This window comes from Acyrthosiphon pisum, chromosome A2 (genome assembly GCF_005508785.2).
Source record: "Acyrthosiphon pisum isolate AL4f chromosome A2, pea_aphid_22Mar2018_4r6ur, whole genome shotgun sequence".
Taxonomy (NCBI): Eukaryota; Metazoa; Arthropoda; class Insecta; order Hemiptera; family Aphididae; genus Acyrthosiphon; species Acyrthosiphon pisum.
Window position 1 is genome coordinate 35,682,353 of NC_042495.1, and position 24,184 is coordinate 35,706,536.

The 24,184-nt window shown below is 26.2% G+C and overlaps 2 protein-coding genes across 8 annotated transcripts in view; both read right to left on the reverse strand.

Annotated features, from left to right (window-relative positions):
• Positions 1-24,184, reverse strand: part of LOC100163866 (neuropeptide CCHamide-1 receptor-like) — a 168,527-nt gene that overhangs the window by 42,657 nt on the left and 101,686 nt on the right. For 4 of the 7 annotated variants that reach the window (XM_029490528.1, XM_029490523.1, XM_029490522.1 and 1 more), the window contains one exon: positions 11,483-11,623. The exons of 2 other annotated variants lie outside the window; for them this stretch is intronic. The gene's annotated coding sequence lies outside the window, so the exon portion shown is untranslated. Of the gene's footprint in view, positions 1-10,599; positions 10,917-11,482; positions 11,624-24,184 lie in introns of all 7 variants that reach the window. One more of the 7 variants, XM_029490525.1, reaches the window with a different exon arrangement.
• Positions 20,993-23,479, reverse strand: LOC100569975. Its single transcript, XM_003244481.4, has 6 exons — positions 22,918-23,479; positions 22,790-22,847; positions 22,561-22,637; positions 22,406-22,500; positions 21,952-22,337; positions 20,993-21,885 (listed from the first exon to the last, which is right to left on the reverse strand). Exons 1-6 carry the CDS (start codon positions 22,990-22,992, stop codon positions 21,800-21,802), a joined length of 777 nt encoding a protein of 258 aa, XP_003244529.1. The 5' UTR covers positions 22,993-23,479; the 3' UTR covers positions 20,993-21,799.

Below are 24,184 nucleotides of genomic sequence, written 5' to 3' on the forward strand. Positions count from 1 at the left end.
GTAAAAAAAACAAGTTGAATAATCCTTTTTCATTTGTTTATTTGTGAATGCTTTAATGTTTTATTAATAAAGTAAATTGGATATTTTTAATTTTAATAGATACGTATTTAATGTATATATATATTTTGTTTTTTTTTTCAATTTGTTTTATATAAATTATAATATGCCGTGTGATCAAACGATCCGTGTATGGGTTAGGATTTTGTAACTCTATACAACTATTAAAAAAGCACAAAAAATAAAAACCCATTATATTGGTTTCAATTATATATACGCAGGGCTCGGAAGTTGTAGCACTAAAAATGTTACTTTTTAGCTCTTAAATATGCACTTAAAAACTTCAAAATATGCGCTATAAATAGCACAAAAAATCGAAAAATATGCCTTTATATTGAAAAAATTAAATTTATTTTAAAAAGTTAAATGTAATTATACAATTTTATAAAATTATTGGGCTCATAGACATCAGGGACTGTCTGGACTAGTTGAATTATAAACCGTTAACAAAATATATATTAAGTTACTTAAATATGTTTGTAAAAGTGTTCTTATAAGATCTATTTATTTCCTATTTCCTAACCAAATTAATCATTGTTTTCAAAATAATGTGATAATTTCCTATATTTTGTATAAAATGTAGGTATATATTATGTATATTAAGAAAGTATGACTAAAAATAGCGCTATAAACCCTAAATTAGCAAAATAGCAATAAAAACCGTAAATATGCAAAAAATAGGAAAATAAAATTTCGTGTATGACATCAGAGATGTATGATACATATTTGTATCTTACATTGGATGTTCTAGGACGAACCAAGAAAAATATGCATTTGCTACAACTTCCGAGTCCTGTATATAAGGAAATATTAATTTTGTTTTAGATATAATATAAATTTATAATTAATGTATGGTCTAAGAATAAAATTATTATTAAAATATTACTTACAAATTATGTCACTTCAATAAATATCTGTATGTAAAACTATATCTAATTGGATTCTCTCGATTCGTCAATTTTAGTTTCATATTATGTTGATCTTTTTTATTCTAATAAATGATTAATATTACATAAGTCAAATTCACACAATATTCACTATTGCGTTCATGTAGAAAGTTTCTTCAATATATTTAAATTAAATTAATATTGTTACGGTTCAATATTTAAATGATTTTAATTTCATATCGTTTATAGTTTTAAATTCCATCTGTCAAGATTAATATATACAGACCAGTTATGGATTGACTTAATAATAACCAAACATTTTATATTTTGTGATGAAAACTCCATTGAAGTCGTTTTACTATAGTTTTTCAATTACAGTTATACTTTTATTTTTTAAAGAAGTTTTCTGCTTAACGAAATATTTTTAAGAACCAAAATAATGTTACTCTAATTAACAGATTTCTCTGAATTAAGATTTTTTTTTTGGATCATTACGCTTTCGTAATAAGGAAGTTTTGCTGTCATTTTTGCTTGTGTTATTTGTCATTTAGTTATTGAGATAATTCATAAATACATCACGGAATAATATGTCCAGCAAAGTATTCGTTTCAAAATTTGAATTTATAGAAACACTCTAGGTTTGTGTTAAAATATAAATTTAATAAATAATATTTTAATACTACATTATTAAAATTATTTATTTTTAAAAGTCATAAATTATAATTTTCTACTAATTTCAAACTAATAATAAATGCATATCCTTTTTAATCTAAGGATAATATTATATGTATACACAATAGTTTAATTCTGAATATTTTTGAAAGTCAACTTAATGGATTGAAAAATGTCTTAATATTCCTTTTATGTATTAAGTCATTTATAAGATGATTTATGATTTAAGTGTTAGTATTTTAAAGACTATGCCAAACATTGATTTTCATGTCCAATATATTATATTTGTCACACGTGAACCATATCAAAATGGTATTTTGGATGGCAGCCAAAATAATGCTGTAAATAGTTCATTATCTCTATCCAATTAATTGATTCAATTTCTACTAAGTGGTAAAAATATGATCGTTTAATGAAAAAAAATACACATAGTAAACGACAATATTAAAGGTTACTAACAAAATAAACTTATTTGTTAATAGATCAATGTCTGTATACTTTAATTTATTAATTTTTAAGTTAGAATTTAAGTGTTAAAGAAACGTGTAAAATAATCAATGCTATACATTACAGCCACACATTGCACATAATTATTCATTGAATATTTACTTTTAATTTCTTCAGGAGAGGTGTAAATTATAAGTTATAATTTTTTTTTCATAAACCAACCCTAATGTATAATATTTTCAATGGTCAATGACATCTAAGATTTATTACGTTACTGTATACACAGAAACTATATTATGGTAACGGTTTTTTGTATATATATAGGTATATATTTTGTTGGTATTTCCCGTATTGATATTGAAAGGTGGAGTTACTTGAGTTAAGTTACATCCAGTATAAGTTTTAATTAATTGCTAACAATTTAGAAATTATATGGATAGTTTAATTTCCAATTTGTAATATGAACGTAAAAATAACGTAAAAGTAATGATAGATATTATGTTAATCCACCAAACTAGGTCCTATAATAATTATATGATTAAGGATGATAGCTAGTTATTATTTTATTATATTTGAGGATGAATCAGAAACATGAGAATGTATTAAAATTGAAGAACTAAAATAATTTATTAATATTGGATTATGAGTACCACCACCAACCACCCAAAAAATATGTTGTGGTCGCAACAATTCGAAATGGGGTTTGGCGCCACGACTGTGTTAAAACGAATATTTATTAAATAAATAAAAAACAATTTGCGAAATTCATTAAATTTCAAACAATATTGTACGCTAAAGAAATTAATACATTTCAATGTATTCTTATTTTAATTAAATTATGTAGGTATAAAATATATCGGTAATACGAATTTACTTTTTCTATTCTTATAATATACACTCAAGTCTGTTTTTAATAATTAGAGTAACTAATATACATATAGATTTATGATACTACATAATAACATAAAAATATTGCTTAACATGATAGCAAGTATAAAATAATAATGATATTGTTTGCAGAACAACAAAATATAATATTCAGTGATTATAAGTCATTATTATATAATATATGGAATTATAAGAAATGAAAGAAACTCAAAAACTATTTACAATTGCCTAAGAAATACGTGGATTATGCTTATAAATTATTAGTTTATTATTATGTAAGAATAATATTATTAGGGTGTTGAACAAATCAATTTATGATTATACTCTAACTGTTTAGTTAAATTTGTTAAATATTTTTTCACTTTAATTACTATTGAAAATTACTAAAAAAAAAGGTTTATTTTAATTAGATGTCCTGATACCGCAATATTTGAGAATAACGAAGTTAAGTCAACTTGACAAGCACACATATAAGAAAACGAATCATTAACTGTAGAAATGTTAATACCTAACTTAACAACAATATAGGTATATTTTATAGTTAATGATATTATAACTAAATACTATTATAATTTGTCTGTTATATTATGGTATAATATGTCTTAACGTTTGATACTATATATATATATATATATATACCCAGACAGCATTTTGTAATGATAATATTATAATAGTATTATAATAACGTTATACTAATATTATTCGTTATTATAATGTTATAATAATATTATTAAACAAAAAATTGCTGTCTGGGTATATACACAGGGTAATTTCTTAAATATATTTTCTAAATTGTTAAGCTTAAATTGCATGTTTATTCAAACCCTAATTTTTTGAATTTTTAAATGAACTATAGGACTAGATCTCCCGTTTTCAAAAATTCATTTTATGGAATTTAAGGATTTAGCGATATTATTTTAGTTATTTTTTTAATTCAGAAATCGATATAGCACACTGCATTCATTTCTATAGATGGTAACTACAATAAATACTAAATAATGGTCGTAAATGCGTTTTAGTACGAGGAAATGAGGAACATGTGAAAAATGCTGATGCGCGTCTTACTTTGACACCCTATCCTCGTCTAAATACCTAAAATTAGATTGGCAAATTCCATATAATATTTTACACATTGCACATGTATTTAAAATTCTAATAATTACTGTTGCGTTATACAAGTCTTATTGAATTTAAAATAAAAGTAATATAATCAGATTTTTAAAACAGTTCAGGATCAAAATCCTTTAGTAAAGTTTTTCGATTGTCTCAAAGACAATCATCTTAAACTGTAATTCTCGTTATCGATAATCCATGCTGCTAAAGTTCATCAATCTACTTTAAACGGAACAATACACTACAATAAAATTTTGGAACACTTTTAAATTTCTATAAAAGTTCTAAAAGAAACACATACCTATGTATAATCGCTGTTGTTTTTCGCTTTGTTCGGAACTTAAAACTTTGGAAAAAAAACTAAATGTGTTAAATGATAATAAGATAAACGGGGAAAGAAAGTTTAATTTAATGAAAATAGTTATTGGTGGACAGCATAATTGACGACGCATTGTTGAGTAGGAAATGCTCCCTCTCCAAGAGGGAACGGAGGTTCTGATATCCCAATATTATATACAGAACAGTGCACATAATATGCAACAAGTAATTTCTTATGAAGTATATTATCAACACAAATGGCACCTAAGTGGGTCTTCTCATATGGTATAATAAAATTAGTACAGCTGTGAAATACAACCACTCAGGTATCAAAATATTAAATACTTACGTTTTTAGTTTCAATATATATACATAAGTACTAGGCAAACTGTAAATCTGAATATTATTATATTAATTTTTTTTAAGTTGTAATTACTCCAATAAATTATTTGCATCAAGTCATTAATCAAATTTTTTTAATTTGGATTTTGTAGAAAAAATTAAATTGTATATCATTATAAAAAAGAATATCATTAAATAAAATTACAAAATCCTAAATGGGATTATATAATATTATAAACTATTTTAAATTTGATTTTATATTAAATATGCTGAACAGTGCTTACAGACACAGTGATAATACGCCTAGATTTATTCACTTTAGTACAAGTTTAATATACCTAGCCATAGCATAGTGATGATGTGTTCTTTTTAATTTGAAATTAATAAAAAAACAGTTTAAAATTAAAGTAAACAATAATTATAATGGTTTCAATTTTCGAATGTACCAATTTTATGAATTTAGTTATTTAACGATACCTGTATGATTTAAAAAATAGAGCTATTTCTACAATTCTATAAAATAATCATCTTTTTAATTTTAAAAATGAGTAGGAAATTCATAAATAATTTGTTTTTCTTAAAATATATTAAACTAAAGAGAAACATTATAAATTGAGGGGTTTCCTGTTTCAATATTTTTCACTGAATTCTCTAAGACAGTAAGACCTAAGATAAATGAAGATAAACTAAGATAATTGAACATACTGTTTGCCTTTAAACGTAGAATATCATCATATAATAATATGTTTGTATCAAAATTTATCGTAGCTAGAGTGCATTAAAAAATATTTATTGTGTTCAAAGTGGAGGAAAGTCTTAAAGGTTTGCAAATAAATTCACTTTATCAATGATCTATTACGAACCATTATTGGATTATACTTCCAATAATCCAATGCTTCAAGTTTAATTTATTAAATTCTTCATTCTAAATATAATTAACTTTTTTAAGGATTTATTATTATTTTTTTAAGCAGACGCCACAACCACTTAATAATGTATCTCATGATAAATCTACCCTACATCTCAAGTCTCAATATCCTCTTATACGTATATTCTGCCATAATATGAAAATGAGGAATAACCGGTTAAGTTACTTATTGAAGATTTTTTATTACATTCTGTGAACAAACTTATTTTTAATAATTTGTTATTGCTGTTTAGGATTTTAAATTAAATCTTATCAGTCGTAAATCGTAATTATCAATAACCATAATGTTATGACATTTGTAACTAGAATAAATGTAAAGATCCAATTTAGTTGTTGGATTAAATTATTATTATCCCTTTTTAGTTTTTACTCACAACTCATAAGCTTGTTTAACTTACATATCAAGATGTATACTTGTAATGGGAGTCAAAGATGAAGTTTAGAATAGTTTTTAATCTTTAATGAAATCAAATGACAACACCTTTTTTAATAACTATTTAGTGTTTATCGTTTACAATCTTATGTTAAGGGGGTTTCGGCGTTTCATGTTAAGGATTAATATTTAGGCAATTCACATGACATAAATATTTGGGATATGTCTACGCGTGAGTAGTATATGAACATTAGTGTGTTTTTCCGAGAGTCGCTGTAATACCACGTCAGGCTACCGCTGTCGGGTGCAACTCTCGCACACGTACGCACATCAGCACATGTCAATACATCGCGAAATATAAAATATTCTTGTTTACATTAGGTACTATAAAAACTAGGTACTAAAAGCGGTAGTAAATTAAACATATTTCCTCAAGTTCGATTGTAATTTTGAAAAAAGCGGTTGAATTTATAAGTTTCTAAACTATACTCTTTAGGAATCACTTTGTTGATTTAAAATCAGATGTGCCCAAAATAAATACAAATTTAAAGCAATTATTTCGTGGGATTTTTGAAAAAAAATCGTATTTGTATGGTCTTTTAAAATTGATAATTGAAAATCGACTTCACAAAAAAACCTAAATATTTTCTCAAAGAGTTCATACACGTATACAAATTTAAATCGGACATTCCGAAGTATGTATGTAATTCACCAATGCTTATTAGTCTAAGACGAACGAAAAATACGTGTGCTACGATCCCCTTAAGTCATAATAAGAGGTACACATACAATTATTGTACATTATAGGTATAAAATATAAATTATATAATATTATATTAAATACTATGTTGATTGTTGATGCATATATGATATAAACTAAAATCTAAATCAAGTAAGACTAACAGTATTTACGAGTTTGTGACGATGCATTGGGCATGATTGTTTTTACACAATGATTGGTTTTGAGGTGATTTGAGATATGTAATTTTTAATACTGTCTTATAAAAATATATGTTTTATATTATTATATATTTATAAAATGTAAAATCAACGAACTAAATGAATTTTTTTTTTGATCCATTTTCCAAGGATATCTACGGTTAGGTACTTATTTAACTTTACCCCCAAGTCTCAACCCAAACGTCAGTGCATATTATATTGTAAATAAACGTGTATTTGTGTATACACATAAATCTTGTAAGAATATGCTTACGCTGAGTACGACGAAAGAATATAAAATATACACTACTAGCAGTATTTTAAACACGTCATTTAACCATGGAAAATTCTCTTAAGAATTCTATATTTACATCATGTATCCATTTTATATTTCTATAGGGTACCCCCAGGTGTGGATACGAACAGTAGGTTATGGGTGCTGACCACCTTAGATACAATTTCAAAAATGCAATTTTCGTGTATTAGTTAAGTAATTTTTAAAAAATTATAAAAATAATGATATTATACTGCACAGATTTATGGTTCATCTTATTTTAAAACTATAGTCTACAAGTATGAGGTAAGTATACATATTTAGTATACTTATTTAAATTACTTATTGGTACTTGTTTTATATTGAGACCGTCTGTTTTTTATTTATAGATCTGCTGATTATTTTTATAATAATACATTTTGGTATAATCAGCTACAAAATATTTTATCATATTATATACATATATCAGTCTTGAACGGTCAATAAAAATTACAAAGTACAACAGACATAACATTTACGAGAAGATAAATATTCTTTGATGGATATTGAAGATTTAAAAATGTAATTAACTTATGCGTATAATTCAGAACGTCTAAAAACAGCGTTTCCTCGATCTAAATTAATTACAATGCGATAAATTATTAATAACATTTACCTTTGGAAAATAAAATAATAAAATGGATATTATTATAGGAAACGTGAGCAGAATTATTTTACATTATTTAATTTTTTACCACAATATATCCGTCATTATGACATGATAGTCAGCGAAAATATAAACTATTTTAACGGGTTGAATTTTAGCTCTATTGTACTAAAACAAATACAAATTAAGCCATAAAATTATAATAGTTAAAATATCCTAAATTATATTAACGAAGAGGAACATTAAATACATTTATATATTACCAAGTAGATATAGGTAGGTATGGATAGTAGATAATATGTAGCTTAAGCTTTTGCACTCAAAGTTACTTGTGGTGCAGTTAACGTTCTAGATAATATTATTATCTTCACATCGTTATATAGCAAAGAACATTTTATGAAACATAACGGTTTTATCTTCATTCGCTTTGAGTTAGGTACATTTTTGTCAATGTAACCTGAAATGGGAGTGGGGGGGCGGGGGATTTAAATTCTGGGAAAAAGTTGACATATAAATCCAACGCAAGAGTTTTGGGAATGCTGTAGGTAATAAATATTTAATATTATATCCAAGAAATATGTGTTGTTTGTATTATAATAAGTAGGGCTCGTTTAAGTTATTATTTATAAGACAAAATATGCAAAACCAATTTAAAACATTTGTGCAAAAAAAAAAAAATATTGAAATTCCAAAAAAAAAAGTACAATTATTAATAATTAACTTTGTTATATTATTGGTATATTACTATAACTATTAAATATTAATTTCTTAAATAAACTAAAAATTAAAAAGAAAGATCTGATGTGTGTAGAACTAGTTGCCGGTTGGCAATGTTGATTATTAAACTTAAATAATATTGATAGTATACCTATAAATAGTATTAATGCAAACTTCCAATACCTATTAGCTATTTATAAACTCGTATGATCAAAATATTAAAATAAAAACATAATTTTTTTTTTTATATAAATATTAAACATGGTTACAAATATGCACTTTTTACACAAAAATTAAGGAATAGGCATTTTTTCTAAAATTGACAAAATATACGTTTTTGATTTTTAATTATTCATAAGGTATTAAGATGATGCTATAAATCAAAAATATATAGAAAAATGTGGAACTTCTACATCTTCCGAGATTTTCTATAAGTACCTACGAGGTTATAAAGAATCATTTGAAAATGTATTTTACACTATTCAAATAACTTTTCTTTTAGTATTTAAATTTAAGTATCGAATATATTTTTTTGGCCAGTTAATTTAAGTGATCAACAAATACTTCTTCAAAGGACATAGTTATAAAAGTCATTGTTACACGTAACTAATATTATTTGTTCATAGTATTCATAGACACTATACTAGACCTTACGTTTTAGGGGTCCCAACATTATTCAAAGCTTCCTAAACAAATTACTTTGTTCTTTCAGCACAATAAATAATAATAAATAATAAATAATAAATTACTTAAATAAAATGTCAATAATATGTAAATATCTATATTAAAGTAACTCGCTTGTCTTAAGTTACAAATGTATTAATAATATCTTCAGTTTTTAATTGATTTGTTATCTTTTTCAATATTTAACAGTGATATATTTGTACCTACGATTGAAAATCGTTCTTATATCATGCTAGTTATCGTAGCCATTTTTAATTCTTCACATTATACAAATCAATGTACAAGTATAATGCATTTATACATATGTAATTGATAAAGTTATTTATTGGGAGTGCTAACAAAATATGTACATATGCTAATGCTAAGCATCCCCTATAAGCATAGTTGCACCAATGGTAATGTTTATCCGTACTCACGGGGTAACTATTAATGATATGTAATTTAATTTTGTTATCATGCTATGAAACATATTATTATGCACATCGGTAGCATATTAACACGATAGTTTTATGTTCAATAAAATCGAATTTTGAAATTACAATTTACGACATTATTGAAAAAAAAAAAATAAAACTACATGAACATTGAACACAATGTGTTTAATATTATTTGAGTTTGAAAAATAAACAAATAGGTATTGCACAATTTTTTACGAAAGAGTATCATCTTATTTTTAAAACTAGGTAAAATGTATTTTATTTTGTTGACTTGTACATCAGACTTTGTCAATTTAATCGAGCGGTCGGTAAAACGTATTTGGGTTCGTTGGCCGACAGGTGGTAACCGTTCTATATAATATATTATACGTAGTATTAAAACTTATTCTACATAGGTATTAAATATTACTATATTGTATCATAACTTACAAGGACGTTAAAATAAGTTTTAGACAGTGAAAAAGTTTACAGTCAGATTTTTAACACCCTTCACCCGTGGAGAAACTAACACGTCGTGCCTGTGATTTAGAAATGTTTCTTTGAAAAGGTATATACGTAGATACTATATTTATGTTGTACATTGTACGTATAATGTGTTATAGAGATTAAAACAACAACTATTGTATTTTGCAGTTACGAATAACGTTGTAATTTGTTATTATCATCAAAAGTATATATACCTACATTTTATTAGGTATCAACATAGGCATAAATAGCGTAGGGGATTTGGGAGGGGGGGCTAAAGCCTTACTTTGATAATATTGAATAAGCTTAAAACAATATGTAGAAAATGTTTAGGGGGGCTATGGATAATTTTGGGGGCATAACCCCTAAAGCCCTCCCTAATTACGATTATGGGTATCAAGCTTATACCTACCACAACATAATATATTTGTATGAAATATATAATATAATAGTTCATATGAGTCAGACCACTTAACCTCCTCTACACAACAAAATAACGCCATCGACACCGTTTATCCACATTTCCAAAATGTTGAGCTTCCTGAGCTGGTAAGTATGATTGGTGTTTACAGGAACCCTGCCCACCCTTAACGAGATGTTAAGCCAGAACGTAGGTATAGGTCGGTGTCCCGCGGTGCTGGTTGCTTACTGATGTACTTCAAGTGAATCTCCGCGCCCACTCAAGCAGCCCACTGAGTTAATAGAAGTTGCGTGGATGTAGGCGTCAGGCTATGAGGAGATATTCGTGCTTAACAATGTATATATATATACAAGGTGATTATCTTAACAACCAGCGCTAATTATATCAAAAAGTATTGACATTTTTCACGTTTATGAATATATTTTTTTACGTAATTTGAAGAAAACAACATTTTGGAACAAATCATAAAATATGTTGTTATTTTTACTATTTTTTTTTCAAGTTTTGCATTTTGGTACGAACGCTTTTTATAATTTCATATTCCTAGGCAAAATAAATGCAAAAGAATTTTGACTAAAATTGAATTTTTAACTAGTAGGTAGTTCATTATTTTAGATGGACAGAATGAAAGAGTACCTCGTAGAAAGGTTAGATTACTCCTCCGCTAATCAAGACTTGAACTACTTTGGCTGATTTAAATATCTTCAAAAACATTAATACAGTTCGAGATACTGAATGAGAGTTTGTTGTTAAAGTAATCAACTTGACGACAATCTTATATTATACTAGTTACATAATTAGGAATTCTCCCGAGGAAAAATAAAAATATAAAACACGGCGTTCTGTGGTTTTTGGTTTGAGTGTAGGTACCTACTTCAGATAACGGACAATTCGGTGTTCCTTGCTTGTCTGTGGATTAATCTGACTGAGATGGCCAACCCTCCTACGAATGATTGGTGTATTTCGGTTTGAGTGTAATAACTTAATGTGGAAATTGGTTTAGGTTTATCTCCACCTGGGAAAATAAACAAAAAATGATCACATTTTTAACATGGTCAAGTAATTGGTTCACTAGAACATTTTTTAAAAACTCGCTGTACAACTAGACAAATTTAAGTTTAAGACCATTATGTACAAATTTATGATTAAAACCCGTTCCATAGTGTGCCCTAATATGTATAATATGAAGAGTAATGTTGAAAATGGTAATTCTTCATTATTTGTCGATGTAGAGATATTATCATTCAATATTATAATGCGACAGTTGGTACATAATTCGTTCTTATTATTATTAATATATTATATTAAAAAAAGAAAAAAAAACATTACAAAAATGTTAACCCAGTTATAAAAGGAACCTCTGTGCAAAAATTCAAGTTTCCTGACCCAGTAGTTTGGGATATGTGTGTATAAAGTATAATATGTCAGTCAGTCAGTTTCTTCTTTTACATATAAATCACAGACAAAGAAACTCTGGCTATCGTCTTTAATACCGATCTACTTCGAGTACCTACAAAAAAAAGTATCAAAAATAGTATAGTTGTAAAATATTGGGGTCGTCGAAATCATCCATTGAATCAAGAGGACCTGCTGGATAAGCTCCATCGCGGTTTTGATCTCTTTCTTTTAAATCGTTTCTCTTTTATTGTCCCGGCATTTTAAAATATCTCTGGCTATTTTTTCCCTCGTACCGGATGTAAAGTGTGAACTATTTGTTGTATTACATTAAATTATGTATGCATGTATGTATGTATATTATATATATGTATGAACAAACCTAACCTGATTTCAAAACAGCACTAATATGTATAATGAGTTAATACTGGTGTTAAGTGTTAAATTGCTTACAAAAATGAATAGTTCCTTTCATAAAAAAACATTATTCCGTTCATAAACATTAGAGGAATATAATGTCATATTTTTGTGTAAGCTTAGACAGCGATTAGAAGCTTAATAGATATTTACAGCACTCAAAATTAAATACTTATTTCTAGTACTTTTAGCACTCGTTCATCGCCACAATATTGTAACTGTTCGTGCTTTAGTATAATAAGTTTTTGAATAATATGTCATTGAGTTTATTGTTTACACTTATTGTGTAAATATTTTCATTATTTTAAATACTACCTACTCAAAGTCTACATTGTATATCGATTATTTAGGTTATACAACCATAATACTGTAACAATAATTTTAACAGTTGGTACAATAATAATATTATATCGTTGTTACATCCTAAACACTCAATATAACAACTCATTGTATTAAGTAAGTACACATTTTATATTTCAATAACCGATCACTTATTGAATTCAATGACATTCTAAGTCAGCAATCACCAACCAGAAGACAATTATTTATTGAATTTTTGCAATAATAGAAAAAAATATTACCTATTCGAGATAAAAAAAAATATTTACATTAAAACGTTTTCCAGTTAATAAAAAAAATATTTTTATGATTGAGGGTTTAATATTTTAGTTTGATACGCAGAACATCTTAAACGTCAATATATATAATATAAGATTTTACATCATTGAAGTAAATATAGGAATGATGATATTTTATGTTTTAATATACTGTATAATTCCAAGGAATCGCCTTCGTCTGTATAGAATAGTCTGAAAATAAAAAGATATGTACCGTAAATCACTGTGAAACTTCATCCAATACTATAAATTTAGTGTTGTTTGACATCTCGAGATTTTATTTTTTATTTTTTTTTTCCTTCCTACACTGATATTTAGAATATTGAGGTTAATAGCCACATAGGAATAAATATATTCTCAATAAGGACTATGTATTTCAATATGAAAATCGTTTTTCCGGTAGGTACCTACTGCACTGCAATCAGGAACTGATTTAGAATACCTTTTATAATACTTACAGTATAATATTAATATACCATACATAAAAATACAAAAATTTATCAATCGTCATATTTTGTGTAATAACTGAAATAATTATTAGAATTTTAGAATTTATAAAAAAAAATATTTGAAATGGGTAGTAAATGTATTTTAAAATAACCGAATATGTGATAAATATAGTTGAATTCAATATAATTAAGTTAAACATTTAATGTTTTAACTCTTGATTGCTCTTTGCAAACAACTTTATTTACTTCATGTGCTAACCTATTGTCCCTACTTTATTATAATCTTATTATGGTGTATCGAACTGTACAATTATATTTCATGGTCAATGATCGTAACTTAATAACACTTTAGAAAGCGTTCACCACCTATATTGGTTCAAGTTATCACTAATTGTATCGACTTAAATTCATAATTTATATGAACTCCAAGTTTTACATGTATGAGTTGTTGTATTTATTACATATCTAATCTTAAATAATGGAATTAACAAATAATCAAAAAGTTGTTACTATTTTTTAAATAATTAATATAAAATAAAAATAGTTCTGAACAAAACTAAGTTAAAAATTTAATAGTTTATAATAGAACAAATAGGAGAAAATTTAATATTTAAATTATTTAAAATATCCAAATAAGCGTGGATATTATCTACAAAATGCTTTCATTTTTTCAAAATGTATTGTCAAAATCCTTTTTGTAAATTGTAACTTATCATACATTGTGATATACGAAATATAAATAATTTGTAAGTATATAAGATTATACAAGTAGCCTAGAAATCCCAGACAACCTCTTTAAAGTTTTGTCCAAGTGAAGACAACAAGAAGAAATTATTTTATTTCTTATCATGTATAATTAAATCTACGAAAACCAATGTAGGTATATGTAGCATAAATGCATAATGTTAAGTATTTTTGTAAGCTAATTGGTAACCTAAGTTATTGAAACTGTAACAAGAATAAAAAATAAATAAAAGATTATATTTATAAGTTAATTATTTGTTATAAATTACATATACATGAAAGCGTAGGTACATAATTATACAAGAAGGTACAAAACCACGATAAAATAAAAAAAAACGACATCTGTACATTTGATTTGCTACCGGAAACAGAATAATAATGTGGAGATCAAATCATTTCTTCTACCCCAAAAAAATTATCAGGATCATAAAAAAAAAACACAATACCATTGTTAAACTAATACATTATTCGGTTAGGTCAAAATCTAAAATCAATAAACCATCCACATCTAACTCTGATCAATCAAATTTACTCACAGCAGTTAAATATTTCAAACAATATTATCACTGAATATAATCCGTCATATTCAAATGTCCAAGATAATAATATAACTTTTAAGACCCAATATCAACGTGTCTGTAGGATTCAATCAAAAGGCATTTACATTTCACAAGCTCGTGAAACAATCGACGTCATAATATATAATAATCGACACCACTGCAGCCGGTGATTTTATGCCTCAGTGGAATATTTTTAGTTTTTCACAATTCTATTTTATTTTTAACTGAATGAGATCTTTTGCGGCGTTATTACTTTAAAACTAAAATGTCTTAATTTCAGATGAAATATTTTACCACTTTCACCTTATTTCACACATAAATATCAGAGTCGGTACCTATGCGTTTGTGTAACACCATGTATTAATGGTATTCTTAAACTTTCAGATCTCCGCCTCTCCTGAATACATTATAATATACCTACACATTTTTTAACCATACAATTTACTTGTCCTCCTTTAATGTAGGTAACCAACAATAAATTTAATTTCCTAGGTATTTTTAAAGTAAACTACTCTGTTCTAAGTAATATTTTAGAGAAAGCAAATGAAGAAAATTCAGTTACTGCAAAGTTTTCTCATTCAAAGTATGTTTCCTACTAACTAGACATACCTAATAGTCTTAATAAATCTAAATTAATACCCTCAATCATCAATTCTAAAAAGATATACCTATAATATATTAAACATCGAGAAACACTTCTGTAAACTAAAATAAAACATTTAAACAATCGTCATAATGTTACGTCCTATACACAACATTATGTTATCTTTGTAATTTTGGAAATTATTCAAAAACTTAATATAAATATTTGTTTAATCAAACTCAAAGCAATCTGTTATAGATTCTACAGGGAGCGAAAATGTATAGGTTTTAGTCATTTGACAATGATTATTAGTGACCTTTTTTTGTGCGTACGTGTCGGAATTCACCTCTAATTAGGAGCTGTGAAAATTCTTTAATATTCGACTTAGGGGGAGAATTATCGTAACAAAACGGATCTAGTTGGTAATCTAATTAGTTAGTCAAAAATAAAAATTCCTAGTAATTTAAAAATAATCGAGTAAACCGAAAATATATTATGTAATACGTAATACGTAAAATTACGCAAAATTGATTATGGCCGTTGGTTGTAATTCAAAAACGAAAGAATTTTTCACCAAATATTTTATCAGAATTTTGTATACATGGATATGACTTTATAAATATTATGTTGGCTCTTTTTGTAATAATGTTAAACATTTTATATATTCGACATTTTTCAGTTTCTTTTAAATTTATATTAGTAAAATTTAATTTGCAAGTAAAAAAGCTTAAAATGTAATACAAGATTTCTAATAACTTGTTCTTACCTTATCGAATATACACAAATATACAATTTATTAAAAAAGTATAACGTTTAAATTAAAATTTTTACAAAATTCGCTTGAATTGAGAAAACATTTAAATAATTTTTTAACAAAAAATGAATTTTAATTGTAACACCTAAGGCTTAACATTTTAAAACAAATGTTTGTTCGTGCTATCAAAGGGCATTGCTGCATCATTTTATAAACTACGTCTATGATTTAATATATTATTAATTACACGTATTTATAGACTTCGTTGTATGAAGGTATATTTGTATAGATATAAGTATGCTAGTTGTAGGTATGTGCAAGTATTTTTGTTCTTGTCATGTGGTTCATTTTAAAATCAATAATTAGTGTTGACATATTTTTTTTTTTTTATTGAGCTTGAGCCCGGAAACATAGGCTATTAGCTGTTGGTTTTTTTTGTTTTTTTGTAGGTTGTTAGTAGGGGTAGAAGTGGTTGAAAACACGTTTTGTATGTTTGGCAATGATTCTTTGCTAAAAATCCCGGGTGGTCACCCATCCGGGAACTAGCAACGCTGGCCGTTACGTACACTCAGTGCGTTGCCACAGTTGAGTGTACACACTGCTCCAAGCCACCATCCATATTATTATGTCATGTACTCATGTACTCATGTGGTAATAACTAAGAATAAATTAAAAAATTAATTTTTATTTTATATATTTATTAATAATTAATAATTATTACTCAATTAAGATACTTAATTAAATTTACTATTATTTAACTGTATCTGGATCATTGTATAGAGTATCCATACCAGTTGTGATCATTTCTATATTGGATATATTTTATACTACACCTTCAATATAACTTTTGTATTTATTCTACTTCGCTCATAACATAATATAAGCTTATATTGACAGACTTTCCAAATAGATTATTAGAAAAACAGTAGCTACTTTAAATTCGTATGTAAATTTATTTTTAATGTCGATGACACAAATAATTGCTGGGAAAATAATTTGTATTTTTTTCATTGTTAAAATTTTAATGATTTTAATACGAATTTCTATAAAAGGTATAAGTAGGTAAACTCAAAGTGATTACTAAATAGTTTACCATACATTTTAAATGTACAATGTTGATTATCAACAAAAGATATTGATCGGGAAGTGGGTCTGAAGACTTGCGTAGTTCTTTTCGGCTTAATCCGCTTGCTTATAATTGTATTTGTGCTTCCGCGTGTGTGCGTTTGACGTTTGTGTATTTGTACCTTATTTGTCTGTGCGTGTAACTATTTGTGGATAGTGGTTGTGAGAATACGATATATAGTTTTTATACTAATTGCGTGTACGTTGCGAAAAAAACTGAGTAGGTATACGACACATAATAATATATTATATAATATTATATGCTTATACATAAATAATATATAATCATATGATTTTGTCAAAAAAGTTGTAACCTGGCTTAAGACGTTCGAGAGAGTATTGAACGAAATTAAAATGTATTTCATATCATTTCAAATTCCCAGTAGTCTACAAAATCGGATTACCTACATGCTCAAAAATAAGTTCTAAAATATTATAATATATGACCAAAAAATAACTGGAATTCGTGGAATATCAACTATATTATTAATATATTCGATAAGAATTCCTGCATTTTTCATTTGAGATCCGCTCACAATAATTAAACGAGAAGGCCATTCTCGAAACCATTACACCAGAACTCAATATTTTTTAATTTTTAACTTCATAAATTCATATGTTTTATATAATTTTATTAGTTCATGTTTGTCTTATATTATATAAATTACGTTTATGAGTAGGTAAATTATGAGATTTTTATTATAACAACGCGATTGAAATATATAAGTAGATAATCTTTTTTATTTATAGAAATAACGTGGATAAAAGTTTTTGAATTTACTATAATACTTTGTAAAAATAATAGATACCTCAAAATTATTTATTTGATCGGTCAATTATAAATCCTAATTGTAATAAGGTCAGTATAAACACATTACACAGGGCAAATCTGGCTGCAGCAATGTAAATCGTTAATACAAATCGTCTTTCACGCATCTCCTTGCTCGTAAAATAATAATAACATGATAAATATTATACTGTTGCTGATGGATATACCGTGTGTCCTCGAAAACAAGGTACACTGTACAATATAATTTCCCATATTAATCAGTACTCTATACATATTTTTGAATTCTGTTTTCGGGAAATGAAAACATAGACTAACAGATCGTCAATATCCCGCAGACAGAATTCTAAAATATGTACAATAGTCTATTGATTAATGGAGGTAATTACTGTATTATAGAGTGTACCTAGTTTTCGCGGACACAGCGCAGTATACGTAATTCTACAGTTGGTTAAAACAAAATAAAAAGACAATAAGTTGGGTATCGTGTGTAATGCTGTCATGCGAATCTTATAAAAAATCTATCAAAGCAATATTTCTGTTATTGATATCACCCGTGAAAGACAATCGTATTTTATATATGAAAATAATATTATGTCTTTGTGAGATAATTGTTGAAGCGTTATATCTTTATAATCGAGAAGTTTAAAGATGTTGTATACTGTATATTATGTACGGCATATTACGTCGTAATATACTCTTTGGGAACTTCAATGAACCTTTGGCGGAATGTGCGATACCAACATCTAATATTGGTAGGTACTATCTTTCTATGAAAGTTTTATTTGTTTTCATTATTATTTGACTTGAGTATAAAAGCAATATCATATTATTTAATTTATTGAAAAGCTACAGACATAATATTATTATTATTAGATTTAACTTCGACGCCTATATTTTATATATTTTTAAGAAGCCAACTAGTGAAGAATAGAATATAAGAAATATAATATTCATTTATATTTTTTTCGGTAGCTAATACGCAATGACGTTGACCTCCGAATTAAAAATTACGCAAGTAATGCATTTATTATAGAAATAGTTTATTTAATTAAATGTAACAACAATTATAATATTGTCGTTCGATGTAATCGGATAAGTTTTTATTTTTACCTAACAATTTTTTTTGAGAAGTTACTTTTTTTTTTTTTAACTTTTTTAAGTTATAAAAGAATATTGCTGTTCTAATATAATAAAATTACAAATTATTTTTTGGAGAATAGGTACTCCATTCACAAAGAATTGTTTTAATGAGATGAGGACTTAAAAAGTTTAAAATAAACTAGATCCTATTTATGTAATATACCAACTGCTTTCAAAATAGTTTAAGAGATTTGTTATGTTACCTATATAATATTATATGTTTTTGCAGTAAACTGTGAAGTACATGAGTGTTTAATTAAAATTGTTTTTCGTAAATGATTACCATCTCTTATAGCAATTCAACTTTCAACAACATTTCTAAATTTTCTAACCCGTACTTTTGCAGTATTTCTACATCATGAATAGTATCTATTTTAATTAATTGTGTAACTGATAATTTATAAATGTTAATTAGTGGTTTGGAATATAAATGTTAAGTTTACACTAGCCCTCTGAAAAATTGCGAATAAATAGGTTGAAATATATCATGTACCTATTATATTACATTTAGAATTTAGATACTATAAATATATAATAAACTTTATGTTTTTAATATTTCTATATACGGCGAATCGTCAAAAATGTTGTTTATTGATTTTACTATATTTTATATAAAACAATAAAGTAAAGTATTTTTATTTTTTTCAATTAATTTAAATTTTAAATAGTCATCTCTTATTGCTTATAAATTGTAATTGAATCTGTCAATTAACAAAATAATAAATATGTTTATTTGCCTATATTATAGACTAATATAAACAAAAACAGTATAATAGCTAAAGTAATTAAAATAATTGTTATGTGACCTTTCACCGTATTTTGTATTATTAGGAGAATTTAAAAATAAATATTTTATTACATAATATAAAAATCGTATAACTCTTTATATAATATATTATTTGGAAGGTTATGATATGCTTTTGTTACTTAAATAAAATCAAACCTCGAAGATATATTGTATATACAGAGTGATTAATCAAGCATACACAACCTCATTTTTAATTTACTATTTAAATTATTAAAATTTTGATTAATATAATATAAAATAATATAATCAAGGACCAATACTTACTTAGTACACAAAGTTAAATAACTCAAAAACTACTTTCTCGAATTTTGATTCCAATATATAAAAATGTTCAGAAAAATTATCCATTAAATAATTTAGAATCAAAAAGGAGGTTCTCATTTAAAAATCAAAAGTTTGTGTCACCACTGGACACTCCTTAAGTACTTAGTACAAAAAAAAATCGCTTGGCGAATCACTCTGTATATATATTGTGTACTATTTTAAGTATTATTACTATTTAATACTTACTCGTGAAATGTTATCTTACATTATCTACGTATGATAAATATTGATTATAATATAATATGTAGTCTAGTCGATGAAAATTAGTTTGAACTTGAGAATAAATCGATAAAATGTACTAGAAAATCATCTAATGACTGATACTATATAACCAGTATAAGTAGAAGTATATAACTTCTAATTTCTATGTTCAGTAAAATATGTAAGATCAAAGGACATAGATAAAAAAACTTCGTCTTGTAATAAAAATGGAATAAAAAAAAAAAACTTTTTATAGGTACCTATAGGTAGGTACTGACTATATCGTATGTACAAAGCACGTTATTTGATGTTACGATTGAAATGCCAACTGACCTATTCTCAAAGAATCGCGTGGATGAATAGATAAAATTAAAGAGCTACGATGACAATAGTTGAATTAAATACACTATATTACACGTTGATCTTGTATAGTTTTTTTTTTATAGATTTAATCGTTAAAATTAATTGAAAGTCGTGTTTCACTTATAAATTACCTCAAGTTATAAAATAATTCAGTTTTAGATTTTGTGATTATCATAGGTATTATAATTTATACATATTATTATAGTAAAACAACGTTGTGCTAAACAAATGCTTTAGGTAGGTAACTATCATATTTAAGTTTCCGATCCCATATGAAAACATTAGATATAAAAATCCATGAGAAGCTCTTTAATTTTAACTGGTTAAAATCGAGATGTTATGGATTGTTTACACTTCCATTACAAACACACTTTATTATTACTATACATCCCACTATCTAAACGTACAAACGGAATAACATTAATACAAACAATTAATTATTTATGTTTTTACATTTTTATTATAATGTCATTTGTCTTAAACCAATCAGTAAAATATAATAGATCAATAAATTTAACGCTGTTCACAGATTTAAAATATATACAATGTAATCTAGTACTTATTGTTCTCAGACGTTTTAAACAAATTATTATGAAATTCATCATAGTCCCCCTGTTTTTAAAATTGTTATCATAGACTTTAATTATTTTTACAATTACTATTAATTAATAAACCACTTTTTCGAATTTAGTTCAAATGCCTCAACATATAAAAAAAAACCATCTGCGTTATGTTCAGTAAAAAAATTATGGTTCTTTTTCGAAAAAGAAAAGTTTATATCGCCACTGCAGGTCATGGTATTTAATTCATTAATAAATAAAATATAATATTCAAATGTAAATACAAAAAATAATTTAAATAAAATATATAGGTAGTAATTATTTATTATGATTTGAATGAAAATCAACCAACTACCTATTACTAATTATTATTGTTTGCAATATTTCTCTGGAGTATGATTTCTTCTCGATAACTAATTAGAATCATCCAAGAAAATAGTATTAATTCTGTAAAACAGAAATATATTATTTTTGTATCTTATAAATATAATACTATTTAGTATTTATACTTACGTAAATACAGTAATAACACTATTATTGATACAAACATACACCCTTGGTTATTGTGTGGTGTAGGCGTTCCAATACATTTTTTAAGCACTAATTTTACTTCATTGGTTTTGATATCTGACTGATTTTTATATTTTTCAAACATCGCAAATGGTACTGTTGCATAATGTGAAATTTTAGCTGTAGTTACAAGTTGTATTTTTTCTCTTTTTTTCTCAATTTTTATCCTATCATCATACATTTGAGGTTTGTTCTTTTTTTCATATAGGGATTGATTATTAGATTTTGAAGAATTTGGAAAAACCTTATTACATTCTTCCTGTTTTTTATGCCAAGGGTTGCTTAATAGCCATATCACATCTGGACATCTATCCTCAATACATATAGCCCTATAAAAATAAACTGTATTTTTAGTATTATCGAAAATCAAACGACAAAAAAAACCATTTTACTTAACTGTGCATCTATATACGAATAGATAACCAATTTCAGCCATATTATTATATAAATTGTCCACAAAATAGTTGCTACGGTAATCCCGTTCTGCGATTCCTATAGATTTCAGTGCATTTATTACATTTCTATAAACAGTTAAAACATTTAAACATTTACTTCGTATGCACCATAAAAAGATATTAACCAAATCACGATCATATAAACAATAAACAGGAACATAACAATCCAGGCTACTATAAACATAATAGTAATGATAGAAATTACTATATTTAATTTATTATCAATACCGGCATATTATTATTTATTTATATAGCTGCATAAAATAATTATACAAATATATATATTTTTATAACTTAAATCAAATAATAATATTAATATTTCGTACGTGGCGCTTCTGTGTCGAGTGCCAATGCGTTCACTAATAAAACACATATAGCCAGCGTCTGAAAACATTGAATTTAGTCATTATTAAAGTATGTAGTTACAATTTCTTAAAAACTTCATGTTTCTCACGATAAATAGTGAGCTCAATACAATTGTGCCAGTTTGAAGTGTTAATATTCCGAATACGTGTTTGAAATACAACATTTTTTCAAAATTAATATTTGTTGAGTTGTTGTTTGAATAAGATCGCGTATTTGGCTGTTATTATATAATACTATGTTGTAATTGAATCATATTCAAAGAAGGATGTACACAGAGTTTTAATAAAAATAATATAAATAAAATAAGTATTATTTTTTTTATATACTATCAAGTATAATACATAACTTAAATATCTGCAACAGAATATTATAAAATAAATCGAAAAAAGTTCAATTTTATTGACAAATTAGTCTTAGGTGGTTACCATTGAAACACGGTCGTACTTGTTTCATCCTTCCTGGCGATGACACAGTATAACTTTACGGTATAAATTTAAAAAAAAATGTCTTCGCAACTACAATCCTCTTTGAAACAACTCATCTTAAACCATTATTAAGATTGGCCACATAGTATCAATCAAACAACATTTAACTTGACGTAATATTCATGTATAAATAATATTACAATAATTCATTGATATAGACATATAGTATACATAGTATACACAAAAAATATTATATTTAACAAAATTCATTTTTAGATTCTGAGTGGGACGATGAATGTATTGATTTTACAATGATGTGTGTTTTTTTTTTTTTTTTTAATTTAAAATTTTTTTTTGTGTCTGTGTACACGATAAATAGTCGAAATAATGCTTCAATTTTCAACTTCAGTATCTTGTTCGATTGGAAAGTGAATATCGTTGGTGCATTGGGGAGGTCAAAATTTAAAATTCCCAGTAATTTTCAAAAGCGCCGAGAAAAACCAAAGATAAATTAAGGAAAAACGGGAATTTTTACGCAAAATCGATTTTTCCCAAAATTGAATTTGGTTTTTGGTGTAACTTTAAAAAAAATTACCGTAGATACATGAAATTTTGACTAAATGTTTATATTAGCATTTTTTATACACCATAACATTTTCAAAATATTTTTTGTCACGCCTGCACCGAAAGTTTGGTTTTCGACCACGGTTGAAGCGTTCGAAAGCGTCCTTTTTCCGTCCAGCGGGCGGAAAAGAGGAAATCCCCAAAAGTGCCGGGCGGAAAAGAGGAAATCCCCAAAAGTGCCGGGCGGAAAAGAGGAAATCCCCAAAAGTGCCGGGCGGAAAAGAGGAAATCCCCAAAAGTGCCGGGCGGAAAAGAAGAAATCCCCAAAAGTGCCGGCCGCCGGGCGCGTATCCCCTGCACAACCAG

Coding starts and splice junctions, on each gene's coding strand:
- LOC100569975 (XM_003244481.4), bottom strand. CDS start 22,992: ATGTTGTATTTCAAACACGTATTCGGAATATTAACACTTCAAACTGGC. Junction 22,638..22,789: donor ACTCGACACAGAAGCGCCAC/GTACGAAATATT, acceptor TTATGTTTATAG/TAGCCTGGATTGTTATGTTC. Junction 21,886..21,951: donor AGTGTTATTACTGTATTTAC/GTAAGTATAAAT, acceptor TCTGTTTTACAG/AATTAATACTATTTTCTTGG.